At 41.4% G+C, this 24,379-nt stretch overlaps 1 protein-coding gene across 2 annotated transcripts in view; it reads left to right on the plus strand.

Annotated features, from left to right (window-relative positions):
• Window positions 1-1,162: 1,162 nt before the first annotated feature.
• The window catches only part of CFAP69 (cilia and flagella associated protein 69), a 62,874-nt gene continuing 39,657 nt past the window's right edge, over window positions 1,163-24,379 (plus strand). For both annotated transcript variants that reach the window (XM_080664099.1, XM_080664100.1), the window contains exons 1-6: window positions 1,163-1,506; window positions 10,350-10,409; window positions 11,958-12,020; window positions 16,228-16,337; window positions 19,214-19,290; window positions 20,900-20,998. In XM_080664099.1, the coding sequence (XP_080520225.1) occupies window positions 1,327-1,506; window positions 10,350-10,409; window positions 11,958-12,020; window positions 16,228-16,337; window positions 19,214-19,290; window positions 20,900-20,998 (589 nt within the window). In that variant the 5' untranslated portion in view covers window positions 1,163-1,326. The remainder of the gene's footprint in view (window positions 1,507-10,349; window positions 10,410-11,957; window positions 12,021-16,227; window positions 16,338-19,213; window positions 19,291-20,899; window positions 20,999-24,379) is intronic.

Raw genomic sequence — 24,379 nt, forward strand, 5'->3', positions numbered from 1 at the left:
GAATGCTGAAGCCCAGGCAAAGGAGTTTCAAGCAGGGCGAGAGTGGTCAACAGTGTAAAACACTACAGACAAGTACAGTGTCTGCAGACTTTGACCTCTGTCAGAGCAGTTTCAGAGAACTGGGCTGAGGAACGTAGAAGGATGCCTTGAGGTGAGGAAATAGACACTGGAAATGCTCAGGACTCTTGCAAAGAAGCTTGGGGGTTGGCTCTGATTTACATTAAGTACTGCCAGCCCCAATCTGGTTTTCCCAGTTCTCTTTATTTGTGGAGCCAAAAATGTTACTCAGTGTTTGAACTGGTTAAGGAACCTTAGATCAACTTGCTTATTCTACAAATGAGAAGAGAAACCCTGAGAAGTGAAATGAAATTGATTTTTATGGAGATTCTGTGTAATGTTTTAGCCCTTAAATTTTATGGAAGATATAAAAACATTTAAATCTTGAAGAATATCTGTAGGTTAAAAAAAGGATTAAAAGGTTTAAAGGATTCTTAAATTTTCACAGCCAAGGTGTTTGGAGTGGTTAAGTTATAATGGTGATTATCATGAGAAGCTTTTCCTTAAAAGTCTTTACCCTTCTCGGACTATTACTCAGGATTCAGTGAGTAGATAACCAGTAATAGTAAAGACAACGGTAATCTTGATCATTTACTGAGTGCTTATGTGCCAACCACCACTTTACAAAACTGCTCACAGCTATCTAACAGGTAAGAAAAGCGAGATTAACTTGTTCTAGATTCAAAGATTTGACTCAGAAGTCTTCTCACATTGTGGAAAACGCCTTATTTATTTAACTGCCTCGTAGGACCGCTCAAGTACAGAAGAGGTCGTAGGCTGGAAAATGTAGGTGACACCGGTCACTTCTCTGGGGTGAGATAAACTGCTCCACTTCCAACACTATCCGTCCATCATGTACCTCTTACACATCCCACATCCACACCTCATCCCTCCATCCACTCTCGCCCGCGTTAAGAAGGCCCTGCGCACATTACCAAAACGGAGACGCACGGCGCCCCGAAAACTGCACAGCTACGAGCCAAGGTCTAGCGCACAAAGCAACCCAGCCATTCTGAGCGCGGAGGTGCAGGTTAGGGTTTGGGGTAGTTTGGACTCCCGGGCTTCCGTAGGAGCCGGCGCTTCCAAGGTTTCTGGCCCCGCCCTTAGCAACGCGCTGGCGTGTTAGCAACCAGCTGGGAGGCGGGAGCAGAGGTCCCCAGGTGGGCTGCGGCGGCGCGGGGCAGGCGGCTCTCAGGTGGCCTTCCGTTCTCGGTGGCAGGGCGTCTGAGTCCCTCAGCGGCGGGCACATTATAGGACAGAGGAGCCCCCATGCCTCGCCACGCCGTCTCAGCCGCGCCAACAACGGAGGCCCCAGCGCCGGCCGAGGCCCCAGCGACAGCCGAGGCCCCGTCAGCGGCCGAGGCCCAGGGGCCGCGCAGCAAGAACAAGTCCGGCAGCCCTCGACAAATCCCGGTGGTCGGGGTGGTGACGGAGGACGAGGACGCTCAGGTATGGTCCCGTGTACGTGCTTGGGGCGTTTGGGAGGTGTGGAGGGAGTAGATTGAGATCTAGAGGCGGGGACGAGTTGGGGGGCAGCAAGGACGGAAATGGGGGCCCAAGTGGAAACGAGGGTATTCCGCGGGGCCGAGGTCCCTGTCAGCCTCCAGGCATCCATGAGCTGGTCCCTCCGAGAACTGCGCAGCTGGCGAGCGGGTTTGGCTGTTGTCTACCAACCTGCCCGGGAACTTGGGCCACCAGGTCCTCGCCAGCGAGCGTCCCACCCAACTGAGCAGGGGAGGCTTTGCCGCTGTTCCTACAAAAGTGTGACTACGAAGGGCCTGGGGGAAGGAAACATTCTTAGCAAAAACATAAATTTGAACACTTGTTTGCACCGTACTTGTGATCCCTGTTATCTAGTGATGTTCTTGACAGAGGCGTATACTTTCTCCCGTCTTTAAATTTGCTGCTACTGGGTGGGTGGGGGGCGGGGGGAGGGTGTCAAGGGATTGAGCAAAAAAAGAAAAAAAGAGAGAGAGAACTCATGGACATGGACAACAGTGTGGTGACTGCGGCGGGGGACAGGGCGGTGGAGGGGAAAGAGGGCATAGAGGGGATAAATGGTGATAAAAAATAAAAATAAATTTGCTGCTGCTAAAATGTACACAGGGAGAAGAGGAAACGTGTTAAAATTAGAAATGAAGCATCGTTTTATGTGAAATTTGAAGCTGATTATGGGGTGGGTCAGAGAGGATTGGCAGAGAATAGAATTGATTTTTCTTTTGTTTTTCTCTTTATTTCATTAATTTTATTGGGGTGACATTAGCTAATAAAATTATATAGGTTTCAGGTGTACAATTCTATAATATATCATCTGTATACTGTATTGTATGTTCACCACCCCAAGTCAAGTCTTCTTCTATCACCATTTCCCCCCACTTTATCCTATTCTACCTCCCCCCACTCCCCTTTCCCACTGGTAATCACCGTACCGTTGTCTGTATCTATGAGTTGTTTGTTTTTGCCTAATCCCTTCACCTGTTTCACGCAGCCTCCAACCCCCTTCCCCTCTGACAACTATCAGTCTGTTCTCTGTATCTATGAGTCTATTTCTTTTTTAAAAATATATTCTTATTGTTGATAGTATTACAGATGTCTTCCATCTCCCCCATCCCCCCTCTTCCCAGCCCTTACCCACCCCCCCACCAGTATGAGTCTATTTCTGTTTTGTTTGTTAGTTTATCTTGCTCATTAGATTCTACATGTGAGTGAAATCATATGTCACTTGTAACTGATTTAATTTATTGTGCATATATTTGGTTATGAATTTACTTGTTATAAAAATTAATTCTTTCAAGCTGATCTGTTGAGAAGTTTCACTCCAAATGCTCCCTTGGATCTCTATTGTAGTGGGGGTATTTAGAAATTCCAAGTCATTTGTTTCATGCTAGGGTTCCATTGCTCCTCCCCAGAGAGCCATGACCAAGCCCTAAAACGTGAATTCTATGGAGGAATCCTGCCCTGCCTCCTCACACTAAGGGCATGGGGCCACTGTGGGAATTACTGTTGAGACTTGACAAGTCTCAGGCTGCGTAAGGAACCTTGTCTCCTGTGTCCACATCCTCGCTAGGGCCTTGGAGAATTCCTTGGGAGTAGCCATTTGGCTGGGGACCTCTTCTGCTGTGGGACTAGGGTTGAACTCTCTGAGGATGGTCCAACATTTACACAGTAACCTGTGGAGCAACAGCATTTTTGCATGAGGAGGAACAGGAATTGACCTAGTCAGCTTTGTGGAAGTGTTTCAGCCACTTTTTTTGTGGGCTGGGGAAAGAAGAACTTGTAAGGAACAGCAGCCCTCCACTCCCAAGGCTTCAAGGGGGGGCTCCCAAGCCGCTGTCCTCCCAAGCACCAGCAACACTGGGAAGCAGGTGAATTTTGTAACTTACGGTTCTCATTCATTCTTCCTTTACTTGGTATAAAAGTGGGTAGGGGACAGGGTATAGGAGACAGGCAAGCATGGGTGAAGAAGAAAAAGAAAAAAGAGGAAATACTTTTAATAGGTCATTGCCAAAATAGTCCACAACATATCAAGTAAAGCAAAACAAGTATACCTGTGTATATGTGTGTACATTTTCTTCCTTCCCCTTTTCTTTTATTACTCTCTTTCCAGGGCCCAGGATTCTCTTCCAAAAAGAAATCAATTTGTATTAATTAAAGTTCCCACCTTGTTAGCAATGACAAGAGAAAAATTCTGAGATGCACTACGTTAAATTACATCAGGCCTTGGGAGAGGGAGAGAAAAAGACTAGAGTAGGTAACCATTAGCCAGCTGTGGGCTAACTAGCAAAGGACTTCTCACATTCCTGAAAGCATCTATTTAGCAGACTACTAGACCCCCATATCCCACATATGCATGAACTTTCAAGACTGCTCTTACTGTTGTCAAATGTAGTATTTCCTACTTATAGAGTGTGTACCTGTCATAGAACAGCCTCTGCTTCACCTCCCCACCCCCCTTATCTGTAGCCAATGTAAATTCTTTCAAAACATCTTATATCTTTCTTCCCCAAACATTAAGTATAAAAGTTCCCATCAATTCCAGGATGGTGGACATGTTTGTCTTTTCTCCCTGGCACCGCTGCTGGTGGTTTAGACTTCATTCCCCAGGACCTGGTCCTGTTTGGCTAGCCTGTGGCTCAATAAATCACACTTTTAGAAAAGCTTTCAGCCTCCAAGGTTCTTTTGTTTGTTTGTTTGTTTAACAACAACTACTTCAGGAGTATTAACGTTTTATAAAGTACTGAAGAAAAAGTATCTACCAAAAGAAATGAAATAGAATAAAAACTTATAGAGCTGGGAGAAATGATCACTTGGGTTTTGTTTGTGACTGCTTTTACAAATGAGGACCCTAAGGCCAGGAGAAGTTAAGTGCAAGTTACTCGGTTTCTTTACCCAGAGTGGGCACTAGTGCTCTTTGCCATCACTAAAATGATAACTTTTTAGATTGGGTAAAGGGGGTGTCTAGTAAGATGCAGGGTAGAGGTGAGGTGACTAATGGCTGTGAGAATAGTCTGTCAACCCCCATAATAGAGACTGAGGAGGGACAAGGATCCCAGCAAATTTGGGAAGGCAGAATAATTGGCCCCAGTATCAATTAAAAAGAAAAAAGATAATGTTTTAGACCTCTGCCTCAAGCCAGTAGAGGAAAAGACTCTTGGAACTCTAAGTATTTTCAAACCATCCCACATTTGCAACTTCCTCCTCTGCCTATGCTTGAGAGACAGTGTATCCTGGCAGCTAAAAATGAGAGTGTGGATCCTACCTTAGTTCATTAAGCCAGCTCCATCATACACTTGAAATCACAAATTGTTTACTCTTTACTTCCTATTTATTTTAATACTGTTCCTCTCATTCTAAAAAATGGGAAACCCTCTAGAGCAGTGCTTCTCAAATTCTAATGTACGTTTGGAGCACCTGGGGGTCTTACTAAAATGCAGATTCTGATTCTGCAGATCTGGAGGAGAGCTCTGGATCTGCTTTTCCAACAGGATTCCAGGTGACGCTGAGGCGGAGACTAAGGAGCAAAAGAAAACTCCTCAGCAAGTGGATTTCAGAAACTGAGACAGCTGAACAAACTGGCTGAGCGTTTACAGCCAGGTGCAGCCCGTCACCAGGGCAGAAAGCCCCGCGGGCCTAGTATGCTTAGCAATGGGCAATACTGGCACTGGGGGCCTTTCCTCCCCTGGCATATTGCTGGTTATTCAGTGTGGACCCCTGACCTTTCCTCCCTAGAGATAATATCTAGGCCTCACTCCTATTTCAGCTCCAGGCTCAGAAGAGCAGCAAAACCAGGTGATAACTAAAGACTCCCTGCCCTGGTGTTGACCAATCAGTAGAAAGGGCACACCTGGAAAAGCTGATGAGTATTCTATTGAGAGCTCCCCTAAGACCGCCTCTAAACTGCCAGCCTTCAAAAACCCTCAAGACAAAGGACCCAGTGTGCACTCCCTTCCCAAGAGCACACCTGCCTTTCCCTTCTCCCACAGGCCTGCATCTCCCAACCTCTAAGGGACCCCAGGAGACTTGCAACCAGGGGAGCAATGGGCAGTGGCAGCTTGTCAGGGCTCACCCACTGAACCTGTCTCCAAGGCCCCCTTTTCTCTGACTTCCCAGCGAGCCAGAGCCGTCCCACTGTGGCTCATTTCTATTTTTAGAGAGCCAAAGCAGCCCTGCCCAGACTCTCTTCTGTTGCTGCTTCTACCCTTGGCCCTTCCTTGTTTCCCTGTCCCCAGCTTTAATAAACCTACTCTCCAAATCACTTGGACTCGTACTGTGAAATCTTTCCTGCACGAAGTCAAGAACCCACACACTACCAGCCCACCCTAGGCAGACCCACTCAGGGCCAGGTCCCCCTTCTGGTAACTGCGATTGTGACTAATAGAGGACCCCATTTCCCACTTTGAGCAGCTATGCTTCATGTACAATAATTGCAGTATGATATGAACCATGCTGCAGAGTTTCACAGCAACGAACTCCTGGAGAACTGTGGGAGATAGTTTCATATGTATCTGGATTATAAAACGAAATAAACAATAACAACAAAACAAAATTCCAACCCTCCACCAGCAGGTCAGTTGATATGGTAAAAAACAAGGGACACCAAGTGGGGCTTTAAAAGAACTGCTTGCTTCCTTTCTTGTCACCACAGTGCGTCAGTCAGTCCTATTAATGTGTCATCCTTCTTGTCAGCCCTTGGCTTGCTCCTTTTCCTTTTCCCAGTCTATTTTCCATAAACACCACTTTATCACTTTATCCTCCTCCTCCTCCCTTTGAGTCCCACCCCTCTCTCTTAAAAAATAAAAATGTGTCTATTCATTTGAGAAAGAGAGGAAGGGAAAGGGAGAGAGGGAGAAACATCAGTGTGAAAGAGAAGCATTGATGGAGACTGAACCTGCAATCTGGGCATGTGCCCTGACAGGTAATAGAACCCAGGACCCTTCAGTCCATGGGACAGCGTTCAACTAACAGCCACACCAGTCAGGGTCCACCTCTCTTTCTTTTGGGATTCAACAGTATCTCCTTATTGCTTACCTCATCCTATCTAATAAAGAGGGAATATGCAAATTGACCATCACACTGCCACAAAGATGGCGGCACCCATAGCCACAAGATGGCGGCACCCAGTCCCCTCAGCCCCGCCAGAGTCCCCCAGTCCTTTCAGCCCAGCCGGGGGGAGCAGGGGGCGGCAGGCGCACAGTGCGGCTGGACCTACCTTCAGCCTGCCAGCCGCCCAGGACTGGCCTGAGGTGCAGGCAAGCCTCGGATGTCGGCTGCCCAGGCTGGGCCCAAGGCACAGGCAAGCCTCGGATGGCAGCTGGCCAGCCAACCAGGGCCGCCCGAGGCTCAGGTAACCAGGGCTGGCCGAGGCTTGCACTGCTGGCAGTGGCAGCAGCAAAGGTGTGATGGGGCGCTGCCTTCCCCTAATTGCCGGGTCGCCTCCCACCTGTGAGGGCTCCCAGACTGTGAGAGGGGGCAGGCTGGGCTGAGGGACCCCCCTTCCAGTGCATGAATTTTCATGCCCCGGGCCTCTAGTCTAATATAATTACATTGATCAAATCTCTTCACCTCTTTAGGCCTGTTCCCTTTTCTAGTGTTAAACACAACTTTCATGGCTGAAGCCTTTCCAAAAGAAAGGGTTTATTGAGCACATGCTGGCCAGAGAAGCCACAGGTATTGGGCATGAAGTCTGAACCAGCAGCAGCAGCAGGGCTAGATGGAGGAGACAACACGTCTGCGGTCCTGGGGTTGACAGGCTCTTTTACACATCATGTAGAGGAAGGAAGATACAAGTTGTTTGGAAACAATTTACAGGGGCTATAGGTAAAGGGGGTGGGGGAGGGTGAAGTGGGGCTAGTCCTGGGATTGTACACAGTCCGTAGGGAAGAAGTGTTTGTTCCTTTGGATTGCTTGGGGGCAACAGCCTGGAAAGTTTGTGTGTAAGCAAGAAGCAGAGGCTCCTGGTGGTCAGTGGCGCCTGACTGTTCTCTTTAGATAATTGTGGAAATAGCTACCTGGGAGTTAATTCAGGGTTTCAAGAAGGTAAGTTTAGGAATGTAAGCAGTTTTTTGTTGGTTTTGCCCTGCAGTTGTTAACTGATTAACTTCTCTGTCTCTTTCTCCCACCCTTCTGCCTGCTGTAATTAATTTAGGACATCTCAGAATTTTCTTCTTGTCATTGAAAAATGAGCCTGTACTAGATGAGTATTCCCCAACCTGAGGGACCATCACAACCATCTCAGGAGCTTTAAACACAAACAAACATTGTACTGTAAAAATGTGCCCTACCCCAGATCTATTCTACAGCATCCCCAGTGTGGAGCCGAGGGCTCTTAAAATGCTCCCTCAAGTGATGTTTAGCCTGAGAACCGCTGAACTAAATGCTGTTTAAGGTCTTTGCCATCCCTAAAGTTCCTCAGCTCCACTTCTCTGTCCTATTTTTAGGGGTCTCCAATGCATTATCTGTGCTTTATCGGTAACATGTGCTCGGCTTTGTGCTACCTTCCTGAGGACAGAAGCCTTGTCTGTTGGGTGTTTTCTGTAGTGTTCCCCATTTCCTCCAATATTCACCAGCAACATCCAGCACAAAACCTGGTACACAGGAGGTGACATGTAATATTTATTTAGTGAGTTCCCGTCTCTCTTTCTGAATTTGAGTCTTACTCTGTTGGTGGTAGTGTGAGAAGGGCACCAGGTGTTAGATCAGACCGGTGGGGTTAGATCGGACCTGGGTTCAGCAACCTGGGTACTTGAGTTCTGACTAGGGAAGAATTCAGAGCCAAGACTCAGACTATAAGAGAACATTTATTTGGAAAATCACAGAGGTAGAAGTAATCTGTAGATGAAATGGGCTTAGGAAAGTAGTTATAGCGGCAAAGGAAGGGCCGTTGCTTAGAAGTGAGGAAGGTCAAGGTGATACACCTGAGGGGAGAGGGAGGGGAAAGGTGAGGGAGTGCTCCTGAGGGGGTGCTGGGTCCTCTGACCTAATGATTTTAAGGCTGGAGATTTTAGGGGAGGTCCCAGGGGAAGATCTCAATAGAATATTCAGCAGCTTTCCACGTGTGTCCTTTCAGTGTTGTTAATTTTTTTAAATAAAATCATTTTGAGTACATAAATTCATTCCAATACTTATTCTGCAGACTTAAAGTTCAAACATTGTTTTTGAAAGACATTTTTTAAGGTCAGAATATATGAGTTTGTAATTGTGAAAGAAAGTAAAATCTAGACTTAAGAGGCAAAGGAATAATGACCCTGTAAAAATATGGAAATGTATGCATTATAGCTTTAAAAGTCAAAAGTACAACGGTGTTAATACTAAGTGAAATTATGTAAAACATTTATACATGTAAATAATAACAGAAAATAATATGTGAAAATATTTAAAACCAGAAAATAACATAGGTTGTATTTAGATGATAGGAATAAGTAGGATTTCCCCCCTTTTGTGTATTTTTATATCATTATTACATCATCTTTTCAAATGGTTATTTTAAAGTAGAAGTAAGTGTGAAAGGAGGATTGATAAGAGGAAGGAAACAAAGGTGACTGGGATAGCTTAACTCATGTAAGAGGAGTAAGCAATTTTGATACAACATTTGAAGTAAAAAGAAGATGTTATGCACAAGGAAGCATTAACCCCCAAGTTAAATATAGCCAAAATTGTACTTAGAATTTTGGGGCTTCTGTATTATCATAAATACTCAAACTCTGGATGATAGCGCCTCCTGTGTCCTTCCCCACTTACCTACAATGAGCTTGCTATGCGAGGCCCAGTGTTTGGTGCTGGGGTTGCCAGAAAACAAGGCTTTGTCCTCAAGTGAACTTCGGGGCAGGGCGTGGTGGGGGATAAACCTGTAAACCATTTTAGAGCAACACTGGTGGGAATTGTAATGGGCATATGCTTAGGGTGCTATGGGAGCACAAAAGAGGGACGTTTGCTCTACCCTTTTTCATCCCTTGGGGAGGTGACAACTGAGCTGTAGCTTGAAGGATCAATCTATGGGGGTTAACCAAGGAGAGGAATAGGATTGTAACCACATAATTGAAAACAGAGGAGAGGTTCAGGAGTGTTCATGGAGAGTCACTGAATGATTCAGACTGGTTGTGTTCAGATCTGAGTTTTATTATTTTTACCATAGAGTGGAGGAGGATGTTGAAAGTACAAGAGTAGTGGAGGCAGGGAGAACAGCAAGAAAGTAATTGAGTGAGAGATGAGAACCAAATAATCAGTAAGAGGAAATGGGCTCAAGAAATATTTAATCAGTAAGAGGAAATGGGCTCAAGAAATATTTAAGATGTAAAAGCTGTAGAACTTGGAGGTTTCTGTTTTCCAATGTGGATGACCGTAAGAATGCTGGGACCAGCTGAGAGAGAATGACCATAAGAGTGCTGGGACCACTAGAAAGGCCATCTCCTACCTCTAGGCTAGAAGTTAGTCTTGTGTGTATCTGCGTAGGCACACTCAGTGGACTGTGTCTGCATGAGATGTGTAATATGTATGATGAAGAAAAGCGTGGAAGTGCTATTATTCCAGATGCTCTTTTGGGCCTCTTGGAACTAGTGAAATTTCGACATTAAGATTGTAAGATGATACTAGAATTCAAGAGGTTTGTGTTTTTTTAACTCCAAGATTTTTTTACTCCTAAAAGGTCTCATCTGCTATTCATTCTTTCCTCATTGGCTCTTTTTCATAGGATATTTTTAAGTTGCCAAGAGATAAATAATATTGTGAAAATAGTATGTTTGATGTAACTTCTTGATTCTCATGATATAGAATAATAAGAGTTGTATTTTTTTTAGGGTGCTTTAAAGCCTATGGACCTAAATAGTATCATCAAACTCCTTGAAGAGACTGCTCAAGTAAGCTTTGAGAGAAAATTTTTCTGCTGTATCATTTATAAACTGTGATTCCCCTGAAAGGTAACATGTGTCCCCCCAACATAAATATCATTTCTCTCCTCTTGAAACCATTTCAAATATTCAAGGACTGTTTAAATTTAGTATGAATATATTTAACCTAGTAAGGAAGATGGAGGAGGTGACTACATTTGGTTTTGTGGAATGGACAAATCCATGGTGAATATAAACAGAAGGAATCATAAGAGTAGAGAAAGACTCATCTAGCCTCTGTATTTGCTGTTACCAAGTACGATGTGGGGGACAAGGACAGAAAAAGCATATCATGATGTAGTAAAGTTTTTCTGATATGAAATCGGGTTAGAGATACATACTCATAATACTCATAGGTAGTTTATTTTGAGAGAAATATTATATAGAATGTAATGGAAATGAAATTATTTTAGGTAAAACTCAAAATTGAGAGCTCAAGCATTGGGAAAAAGGATAATAAATACAGATGCATATATGTTCACACACCACACTCTCCTGACATTACCCGAGAACTGACTGACTGCCTGAAAGCCAGCACACACTATGAAATTACTACAAGATGAAGATTGCATGCTCTTAGTAATTGGAAAGTGACCGGGGTAGTGCCGATCAAACGAAACAATGTCCTGTGATTAGTAGGCACCCAAATTTAATCACTGTTTTAACATTTTTTTAGTCTCTGCATTTTTATGTAGAAGAAAAAATACAATAAAAATGACTCCATAAGAATTTATCTTTTGCTGACTATGTTTGTTGTGGAAATCACTTTTAATTGTAAATATATGTGCATTTTTAAAAAGAAAATTCAATTACATATAGCTCCTACTAGTTGTGATTTATAGACAAAAAAGGGGGGGGCGGTATAAAAAATGCCACAGTCTCTTAGGAACAATTTAAAGATTAAAAGGACAGAAGTGATTCAGTCATGAAAAGATATCACTGTATAGGGTTTTGTTTTGTTTTAATTGGCTAAAGCTTTTTGGTTTGTACCAGTACACTGGGCATATTTTAGAAGTTAAAGTTACAATTTCTGGAGTCAGGTTGCCAAAGTTGACTTCTAACACCACTACTTATTATCTGTTTGATTTTGGACAAATTGCTTAGTGTTTCAGCTTGAGGTTTTTATTCTGGAAAACAGGAATAATAATAGTATTTTCCTAATCGGGTTGATTTGAAGATTGGCATGCATGTATGGTTCCTAAATGGTGCCTGGCACAGAAAAAATGCTCAACATGCTTCCAATGTTGTTAATATTATTTCTGGAAACAATTACTGCTCTTTTAGTAATCTAGTTTTAATTTTCAATTTCCTAATCAACTTTAAATGGTAGTTTATTTTTACCTTCATGTTTCAGGAAACATTTTATTGTCCATATATTATAATACAGTAATTGAATTATCATTTTAATGGATAATTTATTGATAATTTTAATGTCTACTTTCTTTTTATATTAATAAAAGAATTATATCGCAACAGTTTTAATAGCCTAAAAGAACTAAAACAGATCGTTTGTTTTAGGATGATTTAGAAGAACAACTTAAATCTGTCAAGACATTGGTGCAGTATTATCAGAATGGATTTGTATCCTTTACTTATATATGTATGGTTATTTCATTTATCCTGAAGTGGGAGAATTTTTATTAGAAAATGTATTCATTTCCTATTGCTAATATAAATTACGACAGGGTACCTTAAAACAACATAACATTTTTGTCTTATACTTCTGGAGGTCAGAAGTCCAAAATCTGCCCCACTGAGCTAAAGGTAAGGTGTAGCAAGGCTGGTTCCTTCTGAAGGCTCTGAGGACAACTCACTTCCTTGCCTCTCTGGCTTCTAGAGGTGGCCTGCATTCCTCAGCTCCTGGCCCCTTCCTCAAAGTATCATCACTCTCGCCTCTGCTTCTGTCATCGCATTTCCTTCTCTGATTCTCCGCTGCCTCTCTTTTTCCCTTATAAGGACCCTGTGGTTACACTTGTCTATCTGGATAATCTAGGATAACTTTCTCATCTCAAGATTTTTAACTTAATCACTGAAAAGTCCCTTTGCCACGTAAGGTAACTTCACAAGTTCTGGGTATTAGGATGCGGACATCTTTGGACAGGCCATTCTGTCTACCACAGAAAATAGCTAACATTTTGTGTTTTTTACAAAATTATATTTTTCATTTATCAGAAAATGTAAAATTGAAAACAGTACAATGCAGTTAACTTTGCATAGATAATGGCAGTTCTAAAGACACAAAGAGACAGTGGATAAGGTTAGGAGGGCCATGTCAGTCTTATTTCTACCAATTTACTTGAGTACTTCTACTGTTAATGAGCTTATCAAACTATAGGCATAACAGCACCTCATGAAAGTTGTTAGGATGACTAGATGAGAAAACGTGCAAGTGCTTGATAATCTGCAAAACATTACATAAACATGAGATAGTATCCTCACTACATATACCACCCTGAACAAAATATGTGGAAACTTGTGTGTCTCAAAACTCATGCTCTTTTAAGAACTTAATTTGTTGTTGGGTAGCTGTTGTTTAAATCTTTGCATATATATAATAATTTTGCCACAGGATACTCTCACTTTCTGTAGTCATCTTGCTACAAAATCTATGAGATTTGTTTATGTACCAGTTGGGGTAATATAAAAGGTGCTTTTACCTGAAGATCTATAGATAGTACATTTTGCTTTCATACTAGTTTTAAATGAAATAAGATCTCAACCAATTTAAACCTTAAAAACAAGAGAATGCATCTCAGTAATATTAATAAAGTGAAGCAGAAAAGTAAGGTAGGTTTGGGTTTCTTATTCTGGAGCAGTTCATGTTTACTGTGAGTGGGTGGAGATGAAGGATATGATTGAGCCATTAAGTTAATTTTTTTCAACTGAATCGGTAGTGTAGTAGTTGGTAATCAAATTCTAAAGGTGTCGTGAGAGGAGAAAAAAATATTTTGAGTAAAAGGTCACTGAGACAAAAATTAAATAATATTTCTTTTAAAATATGGTTCTAACTTTAGTCTTTCAAATTAGTATAATTAAAATAGTGTCGCCCAGCCAGTGTTGCTGAGTGGTTGAACATTGACCTAGGAGCCAAGAGATCGTGGTTCAATTCCCAGTCAGGGCACATGCTCTGGTTGGGAGCTTGATCCCCAGTTGGGGGCATGCAGGAGGCAGCCAAGCAAAGATGTTTCTCTCTCATCAATGTTTCTATCTCTCTATCCCTCTCTCTAAAAAAAGAAAAGTATCAATAAAAACATATATTTTTTAAAATGTCAACTATATTTATAGGAATTCTATAGATTTTCTTGGCACAAGTTTTATAAAGAATATGTTAATAAATATAAATATATGAATCTTAATTTTATTTCTTTTTTTTCATTTTTATTTTTTTATTTTTTTTAAATAAATCTTTATTCAGATTATTACAATTATTTCTCCTTTTTCCCCCCATAGCTCCCCTCCACCCATTTCCCACCCCACCTTCTGCCCTTACCTCCCCCTCACTGTCCTCATCCATAGGTGTATGATTTTTGTCCATTCTCTTCATGAACCCCCCATACCCCTTTCCCCCTGAGAATTATCAGTCCACTCCCTTTCTATGCCCCTGATTCTATTATATTTACCAGATTATTCTGTTCCTCAGGTTTTTAATTCACTTGAATTTTAGGTTCGCTTGTTGATAGATATGTATTTGTTGTTCATAATTTTTATCTTTACTTTTTTCTTCTTCCTCTTCTTTAAGAATACCTTTCAGCATTTCATATAATACTGGTTTGGTGGTGATGAACTCCTTCACCTTTTTCTTATCTGTGAAGCTCTTTATCTGCCCTTCAATTCTGAATGATAGCTTTGCTGGGTAGAGTAATCTTGGTTGTAGGTTCTTGCTATTCATCACATTGAAAATTTCTTGCCACTCCCGTCTGGCCTGCATAGTTTCTGTTGAGAAGTCAGCTGACAGTCGTATGGGTGCTCCCTTGTAGGTAATTAACTGTTTTTCTCTTGCTGCTTTTAATATTCTCTCTTTGTCTTTTGTTCTTGGCATTTTAATTATGATGTGTCTTGGTGTGGTCCTCTTTGGATTCCTTTTGTTTGGGGTTCTGTGGGCTTCCTGGACTTGTAAGTCTATTTCTTTCACCAGGTGGGGGAAGTTTTCGGTCATTATTTCTTCAAATAGGTTTTCAGTATCTTGCTCTCTCTCTTCTTCTGGCACCCCCATAATTCTGATGTTGGTACGCTTGAAGTTGTCCCAGAGTCTTCTTACACTATCTTCAACTTTTTGGATTTTTTTTTTTGCTTTTTGCTTTTTCGGTTGAGTGTTTTTTGCTTCTTTGTATTTCAATTCTTTGACTTGATTCTTGTGTTCCTCTATTCTGTTTCTGGGTCTCTGTATAATATTTTTTATTTCAGTCAGTGTATGTTTAATTTCTAGTTGGTCCTTTTTCATATCTTCGAGGGTCTCGTTATATTTATCGGCCTTTTCTAGGATACTCTTAAAAAGTCTTATAACCGTGGTTTTGAATTCTATATCCAGTCGTTTGTTTTCCTCCATTTCTTTCGTTTGTGATCTGATTCTTTGACCCCGCATTTTCACTGATTCCCTGAGTTGGTAAGGTAGATATTTGTGCTAGGTTTCCAATATGGCCCAGTGGGTCTGCTTCCCCAGTTAACCTGAGGTGGACACTCTTGGTGCACCCCTTTGTGGACTGTGTGTACAGCCTTGTTGTAATTAAGTCTTTATTGTTGTTGGTATCACTGGGAAGAATTGACCTCCGGGCCAGTTGGCTGTAAGGATCAGCTGTGTCTATGCTGGGAGAAGTTTGGTGCTGGAGACAGCCTTATAGGATTAGACTTGCCAAATTGCAATAGCCTCTGTGCTCAGCTTGGATGGGGTGGAGTCTCAGTTTTGGCTTCCTGTCAGCCTTGCCCTTGCGCGCATGTGCGCTTTTAGTCCTCTGCCTTCCCTAGCTCGAGTCTCCGCCTCAGAGTCCAGACTCCCCCCACAAGAGCGTGGGTCCCCAGGGGCTCGCGTGGAACTGGGGTTCACTGCAGTCCGAACTGGGGCTCAGTGCAGTCAGAATCCTCTGACTCCCTTCCACTAGGGAAAGCCTGTGGCAACTTCCGCAGCCTTTGTGTGCACTGGCACGCGCGCGTGCGCACTTTCAGTCCTCCGCCTTCCCCGGCTCCCGAGTCTCCGCCCGAGAGTCCAGACTCCCCCCACAAGAGCGTGGGTCCCCAGGGGCTCGCCTGGAACTGGGGTTCACTGCAGTCAGAACTGGGGCTCAGTGCAGTCAGGATCCTCTGACTCCCTTCCACTAGGGAAAGCCTGTGGCAACCTCCGCAGCCTTTGTGTGCACTGGCCCGTGTGCGCCTTCAGACTTCTGCCTTTCCCAGCTCGAGTCTCCGCCAGAGAGTCCAGACTCCCCCCGTAAGAGCGTGGGTCCCCAGGGGTTCGCCCGGAACTGGGGTTCAGTGCAGTCAGAACTGGGGTTCAGTGCGGTTGGAGGCTTCCTTCCCCCTTCCGCCAGAGAAAGTCAGCCAGGCTCTCAGCCGCCCTTCCTCTCTACGCGCACAAAGCCCCTTTGCCGTACCTCCAATTCTCTGTGAGCTTTCCTCTTTCCTTCTAGTTGTAGAATTTTCACTCAGCCAGCTTTCCTGTGGTTCTGGATGGTGTCCGTTCTGTCTTTTAGTTGTAGTTTGAAATTGTTGTGCGAGGCAGCAGTTTAGGTGTTTACCTATGCCGCCATCTTGGTTTCTCTTCCTTAATTTTATTTCTTAACTAAAAATATTAAAGCCCCTAAGGGATTTGGCACAGATATTTAAAATTCTGAATCTGTGTGCAGAAAAAATTGAAAACCAGCCTCCTTTTCTAGAACCTGCATATAATATCATAAAATTATGTGGGTAAGTTGTTTTTCTTTAACTTTATTTCATATTAGTGTGCAGTATTTTATTATGTTTTATTTTGCATTATAAAAGATATTATGCATTATGGTAGCAAAGTGATGCAGAACTCAGAAAACTTCACTTGATCACTTATCAGCAGTTGGTATTTCAAAGGTAGTCAGTTTTATTGTAGTCTAAGATCACTTGCTACAGGAGATTAAACTGCAAAGTGATGCAGAACTCAGAAAACTTCACTTGATCACTTATCAGCAGTTGGTATTTCAAAGGTAGTCAGTTTTATTGTAGTCTAAGATCACTTGCTACAGGAGATTAAACTGCAAATATATCTTTAAAAAATTTCATAATAACTTGCTCTCACCATAATAATAAATCTGAGATGAAACCAACAAATTGTAATATCTTTCAAGAATCCTTGAGACAATTTATAGACAATGCTTAATAGTTTTAGCCTAGTTTTCTTCTCTTTAGAAAATTTGACTCTCAAAGATGCATTAGGTTCTGATTCATGTTTAATTGATTTTCCAATTTGAATAAAGAATAAAATGTCAACAATTATTTTTTATATATGTTTTTAATGTAATTAGAGGTCATAATTATAAAATCAGTCTATGCAATCCTCTGTGCTGTTGTTTCTCCAACCGTTTCAGGGAACTAGGAATATTTTCTGCTTCCTTTCTGCCACATAGTGGCTAATCAAGATACACATTAAAATATCTGTTTTTAGTTTTCAATAAAATATAGTAGAGGAGATTTCTTAAAGTAGAAATAAACCTTCCTGACCATTTAACCTTTGAAACTTCTCCACCAATTTAGCTTTTTAAATACTGTGTTTCTTTTAATATGTAAATATGATATTAGTGAGACTGTATACCTAGTAGGTTTTAACTCACATTTTTAGATTTAGCAACAATATTTAAATTTTTATAATTACATTTAATTTTTTGATATCTGAACAAAATAATCAAAAATAATTTATTGAATGCCTTTATCATGCCTTCCTTTTTCATAGAGACCATGAAAAATAAAGACCTAAAGAATCACTCTGGTGCTTTCAAGGAACTTTAATATACAAATTGGCAATTATGATATTGATGTGAGATCATATATATAAAATGTTTTCAAATTTTGAAGCTGTGCAAGTCCTAGAAAACCAGGTTCATAAGTATGACTTTAAGCATCAGTGCCCCTACAGAGGTCCATCAAGGACTTGTTCTCTATGAGAGCTGTGACTAAGTGTTTCATTATGTAATGTGATAAATCTTTTTATTTACACTCTTTATTTCCCTCATATTTCATAATTGTTCTCATTATTTTATCTCCCCCCCCCCCACTTTCCTAATTTCTGCTTTTGTCCTGCATTTCTCCACACCTCATCCTCACCTGATTCACTTTTCAAGATATTTTTGGGAGATAAAAACATTGAAAGTAAAATATAGCCTTTCAGTTTGGGCCTGTGAGTAGTATGCTTTTCTTATTGCATTAGAACTATAATGCTTATCTTTTTTCATACCCTTTTTGGTGGAAAACTCTTCTGATGCTTTATCTTTTAGGTTGTTTCCTTTGGTAGCAAAGGAAAAAGTTTGAAGAACAAGTATAACTAATTTTTAGAGCTTAATATGTTATTTGTTTCAAATTTTAACAAACACTTATAAGAAACTTCTGTGGCATTTATAAAATTTTCCTTTTCATAGTTTGCCCTTGAAATATCTTTCAATTCCAGTTGCTGTATATATATAAATCTCCACATGTGATATTTCTAAATGCTGTTTTTCAACCATTTGGTTAACTTTCCTTGAAAAGCATTAATTAATAGTCCTATATATAGGACATATAAAATATAATATGTATATTATATTTTAAATAAATAGTATAGGAGCTTCAAATTTTAAACTCATAAAATGCCAACGTAGTTTTTCCTTTGTGTTTAAGAACTTTTATATCTCCTTTGACATTTAGACAAATGACCTAGGTTCTAATGCCTTATCTTTTATTATTTCTAAGTACATTTTTAAAATAACTTTGTTTATAGTAATTGTGAAATGTGATCCAAATATAATTAACTAGAGGCCCGATGCACAAAAATTTGTGCAAGAGTAGGCCTTCCTTCCCCTGGCTGCCGGCACCGGCTTCCCTCTGGCACCCGGGACCCAGGCTTCCCTCCTCCGGGCGCTGGCAGGTACCCAGGACCCGGGCTGGCTTCCCTTGGGCCTCCCACAGGCACCCGAGATCCAGGCTGGCTTCCCTCCAGCCCTGGCTTCATCAGGAAGGACGTCTGGAATGACATCTGGAAGATGTCCAGTCTAATTAGCATATTACCCTTCTATTATTAAAGATATTTGTTAACTTTAATCTCACAAAATATATCTGTTATTTTGTGGACAGTAACTGATCCAGTTAATAAGGGAAAGGTCATTGCCTTTTAAGAACAAATAGACCATTGATCTATTAACTAGTTTCATAAACTTCAGGAAAAGCCTTTGAACAGCTTTTAAGTTACAGGTAAGCCTGGATCTGTGATTTGTACAGATTATCCAATGTCTTCCTAATTTTTAATGGAAGTACACCTATAATCCCTTATTTTTTTGCCTTCAGAGAAAGAGGATTTTTAAGTGTCTTATTGATGCAGTATTGCAAGATGGCTTTCTTAACCCTCACCTTATGTCTACCTCTCTTCACTTTTATAAGCCTACTTTATTTTATTTATTATTATTTAGTTAGTTAGAAACACAAAAAATGTTTTTGACAGTCATCAGTTCCCCAGGGCTAAAGAATAGAATATTATTCTCATTTTATTTTTTAGAAAATAAAATTTTCCCTTCTGTCCATAAGGACTTTATGAAACATAACTTGTACATTCTTTATTCTTATTGAAGCTTGCCATTTTTGAAAAAGAAAGTATCAGATGAAATAACATATGCTGAAGATACTGCTAAGTCAATCGCACTTCTGGGTAAGTTAAGATTCTTTTTAAGATAGAGGATTATAATACATCAGGCCTGATTGATAAGAAATGTCTCTTGCACTAAATTTGACTAAGAGTCCTTCTCCAAATCTAGGCTCTTGTTTTCTGGTTGAAAATTAATCATAGTGTGCTTGGTGATAATTTTTGTATTGTTTTTTCCTCGAGTCTTTTATGATACCAACAAGACTCTGTGTTCCTTAAATATAAGGACTGGCAGATACTTCTGTGTACTTATTTGTCTTGACGTTACTTAGTGTGATTAAATATTTGTTAACTTTTTTTGTAAATTAGAAGTATGTGTCCTTCTCAGTAATCCCAAAAAGGTTTCAACTTTGAACTCTAATAATTACTAGAATCATTGAAAGCCAAATTGTTCAGTAAACAACCTAATCATAAAATGGTGGAACATTAAGAACTTTAGCGTAATATACATAAATATGAAGGTACCTGTGTTTTCTATTCAAAATATGAAAAACATAAAACAGCAGGCTTTGCTTTGTGGTTATTGCTTGATTTTCTAAAGAAAGAAAATAATTTTCTGGCAAATGAAATCAGTCAAACACTAGCTCCTTGATTCAGCCCTTGAGTACATGACAGCATGTTCCCAAAACAATTTCTACATTAAATTTATACTTATTAATTTAGGTCCTTGTTTATATAAGGGAACCAAAAGGTTCAGAATTGGCCCAGCAAATGAAAAATAAGTATTTACTGAACTCTTATGTTCCCAGTATTATATTCCATACTGAAAGATGAGAGAGACTCAACTGGAATAAGTAAAAAACATTTTTGATTTTTAACATGGACACTAACACTTTTAGGTCAAAATATGTTTTATAGTTCCTAATCAGAGATATTTTGGGAAAAATTATGGTCCGGAGTAGGTGAAATATCAAAGAAATTAGGATACGCACGAGGAGTTATATAAGGTGACCTTAAGGAGCAGGTGGGCTGAAAACTAATGGGAAACTGGAATAGTGAAATTTACAATAGGAAGCCAACCCACAAGAAGACATGGTATAACAGATAAAAAGTGTAGGTTTGGTTGATAACATTTAAAAATGCCGCTATTGCCCTTATTATTTTTAAATGTTGCCTCCAAGAGTGTTGGCATACATTTGTATGATAAATACAAGGCCCATTTCTTACTGTGTCAATTTGCTCTTTGATGGATGACTGCCCACCTACAGAACACACTCCTGTCGCACTTGAGGGCAATAGGAACTCAGTTTAAAATGAGCTCTCTTTATATTGCTCATTAGATTCCACATGTAAGTGAAATCATATGGTACTTATCTTTCTCTGGCTTATTTCACTTAGCATATTATTCTCCAGGTCCATTTGCTGTTGCAAATGGTAAGATTTCTTTTTTTTTTTTCTGACTGAGTAGTATTCCATTGTGTAAAATGTACCATGGCTTTTTTTATCCACTCATTTACTCATGAGCACTTGGGCTGCTTCCAAGTCCTGGCTATTATAAACAATACTGATTTTCTGATGAGGATATTTTTAAAAATCATATTACTAACACTTTATGCTTAAATTTGCAAATAAATTATGACAGTTATTAAATAGTATTCATTTATCTTTCTGGCAGGTCACTTAATGAAAATACCAAGTTCTGAATTGAGGATACAGATTTGTAAGTGTATTGTAGACTTTTATCATGGAGAACCACCAAAGAAGCATATTACAGGTGAAGTTTTTAATGGTCTTTCAGTAATAACATCTAATAAAAGAGTGATATGCAAATTGACCGTCACTCGAACACACAAGATGGCTGCCTCCATGTGGTCAAAGAAGGCCACCACAAGATGGCCAGCAGGGGAGGGCAATTGGGAGGAACCAGGTCTGCAAGGGAGGGCAGTTGTGGGTGATCAGGCCAGCAGGGGAGGGCAGTTGGGAGGGACCAGGCCTGCAGGGGAGAGCAGTTAGGGGTGACCAGGCCTGCAGGGGAGGGCAGTTTGGGGGGACCCAGGCCTGCAGGGGAGGGCAGTTGGGGGCGATCAAGCCTGCAGGGGAGGGCAGTTAGGGGTGACCAAGCCAGCAAAGGAGGGAAGTTGGGGGCAACCGGGCCTGCAGGGAAGGGCAGTTGGGGGGGACTCAGGCCTGCAGGGGAGAGCAGTTGGGGGGGGGGGCAGGCCTCAGGGGAGGGCAGTTTGAGGGGACCCAGGCCTGCAGGGGAGGGCAGTTGGGCAGGGGGACCAGACCAGCAAGGGAGAGCAGTTAGGGGCGATGAGGCTGGCAGGGGAGCAGTTAGGCATCAATCAGGCTGGCAGGGGAGTGGTTAGGGGGTGATCAGTTTGGCAGGCAGAAGCGGTTAGGGGCAATCAGGCAGGCAGGCAGGCAAGCGGTTGGGAGCGAGCAGTTCTGGATTGTGAGAGGGATGTCCGACTGCCCGTTTAGGCCCGATCCCACCAGGCAGTTGGACATCCCTCGAGGGGTCCCAGATTGGAGAGTGTGCAGGCTTGGCTCAGGGACACACACCCCCGTGCACGAATTTCGTGCACCGGGCCTCTAGTCCTATATAATAAAAGACTAATATGAAAATCAACCAAATGGTGGAACGACCAGTTGCTATGATGCGCACTGACCACAAGGGAGCAGATGCTCAACACAGGAGCTGCCCCTGGGTGGTCAGTGTGCTCCCACAGGGGGAGCACCGCTCAGCCAGAAGCCAGGCTCATGGCTGGTGAGTGCAGCGGTGATGACGGGAGCCTCTCCCGCCTCTGCAGCAGCGCTAAGGATGTCTGACTGACTGTTAGTCGGACATCCCCCGAGGGCTCCCAGACTACGAGAGGGTGCAGAGTGGGCTGAGGGACCCCCTGAGTGCATAAATTTGGTGTACCAGGCCTCTAATATCTTTATAAAACAGAATATTCTGTCCCATTTCTCTTTGAACTTGGGAAGAGAGTGGGATCATAAATGCATTATATCAAAAACAAAAATTTTTTTGGTAGTCTCAAGCTCTTTGGTCATTTTAAATTAAAAATTTTATACATTTTTAAAAATTTTTAGATTTGCATGGTATTTTTATTCTGATGCTAAATATGTATGATGTAATTTTTAAAGTCATACCCAAATTAGTTTAATTATTATTATTAATGTTAACTAATACATTGCTAATATTATTTATTCTTTTCTAATTGTGTGAATCACACTGAATTGGGTGATAGTAAGCAAAAAGCACTGGCACTGTGGAGGATACCATGTCATTTAGGACCTCCTTCATAATTTCTATAATTTATAATCTAGGAAGGGAGAGAAGATATAAATTATATTTTTTAAGTTACATGTTTCTTAAGATAAGTGGAAATAAGATGCCGTGGTAGAAAACAAAGATTACTTCTATAACTAGGGAAAAATGAGAAGACATCTGAAGTAAATAAATGAATAAAAATATTTTTAAATGCCAGATTTGCACTATTGATGAGATAGACAAGTGGAAGTATTTGGTAGATAGTAGACATTAGATACTAAAAGAAGAGACCAGAAATACAGGTTTGGATTTTATACAAATGGAGATGAAAATAGAAGCCATCAGAATGGTTGAGTTTGCCAAAAGCAAGGGAACAAGAATAACATCATGGAGAGTGTCCCTACTGAGCTTTGGAAAAAAAATGATTCCAAGAAATTGGCAGTGAAAGGAGGTTTAAAGAGAGGAAGAAAATCTAAAGATAGGCATGTCTTGAGTACCAATGAATGAATGTTTGATGAAGGAAGAAATGGTCTCAGTGGCCAATACTGCAGAGGCTTCTGTAATTGAGGAATGAAAAGGCCAAGCTAATGTGGTACCTGGAAAGTTGTGGTTAATCTTTGTCAGATTATTACCATACGGTAAAGTGGTCAGAGCAAGTACGGGATTAAAGAGCATTCTTAAAGTGGAGGCAATGGGAGTGAATGCAGACTTATATTTTAAGATCAGAAGAAGAAGGAAGATGGCGAACAGCCTAACTGGTAGCAAGATCAAAGAAAAATACGTTGTTTTTAATTTGTCTAAAAATGAAGTTTATAGGCAGAGGAACAAGAAGCTAGTAAGTGGGAGTTGGGAGGGTGAAATTCCCAAAGATAGTGTGAGAGGATGGAATTAAGAGCAAAAGCTTAGGTTAAGCTTGGTAAAATAGAAGCACTCTTCTTTCAGATAGAAAGGGAAGTGTATGAGATACGACAGGAGTGAAGGTGCTGAGAAGTGAGCTTGACTTTACTTTGATCAGACTCTGAACATTAGGAGACATAGACCATGCTCTCGCTAACTGTTTCACAGTTGATTTTAAGTGATGGGCACAGCTGGACATCTGCGGTCACAGCTGAAAAGTCCTCAGTAGAGCAATTGTAAGAGACATAGCCCAGGAGATAGGAATTAAGGCTTTAATATTACTATGTCTTTTTATAGAATTGTAAACTCAATAGAAAAAGATATCCTGCCAAAAACCGGTTTGGCTCAGTGGATAGAGCGTCGGCCTGCGGACTGAAAGGTCCCAGGTTCGATTCCGGTCAAGGGCATGTACCTTGGTTGCGGGCACATCCCCAGTGGGAGGTGTGCAGGAGGCAGCTGATCGATGTTTCTCTCTCATCGATGTTTCTGGCTCTCTATCCCTCTTCCTTCCTCTCTGTAAAATATCAATAAAAATATATTTAAAAAAAAAAAAAGAAAAAGAAATCCTATCTAATAAAAGAGTAATATGCAAATTAACCATCACTCTGCTACACCCACAAGCCACACCCGTTGGCCACGCCCACTAGCCAGTCAGGAGCGAGTATGCAAATTAACCCCAACCAAGATGGCTGCAGCCATAGAGAGAGCAGGAGGGAGGCTTGGGTTGCCCCGGCGATGGAGGAAGCCAAGCTTTCCACACACCCTGGCTGGCCCAGGCCTCCGCTTAAGGCTACGAAGTTTCAATGATAGAAGATACATAAATTCCCCCCAAAATGGCTGCTGCCATGGAGCAAGCAGAAGGCTTGGCTCCACTCTATGCTACAAAGTTTCAATTGTAGAAGATAAATAAATCCCGGATCCCAGGGCCTCTGCTTGGGTCGCTGGGGGGGCGTGGCCAGCCTGCAAACCACCACAGGCCCC

The sequence above is a fragment of the Plecotus auritus genome (assembly GCF_963455305.1).
Source record: "Plecotus auritus genome assembly, chromosome: 4".
Taxonomy (NCBI): domain Eukaryota; kingdom Metazoa; phylum Chordata; class Mammalia; order Chiroptera; family Vespertilionidae; genus Plecotus; species Plecotus auritus.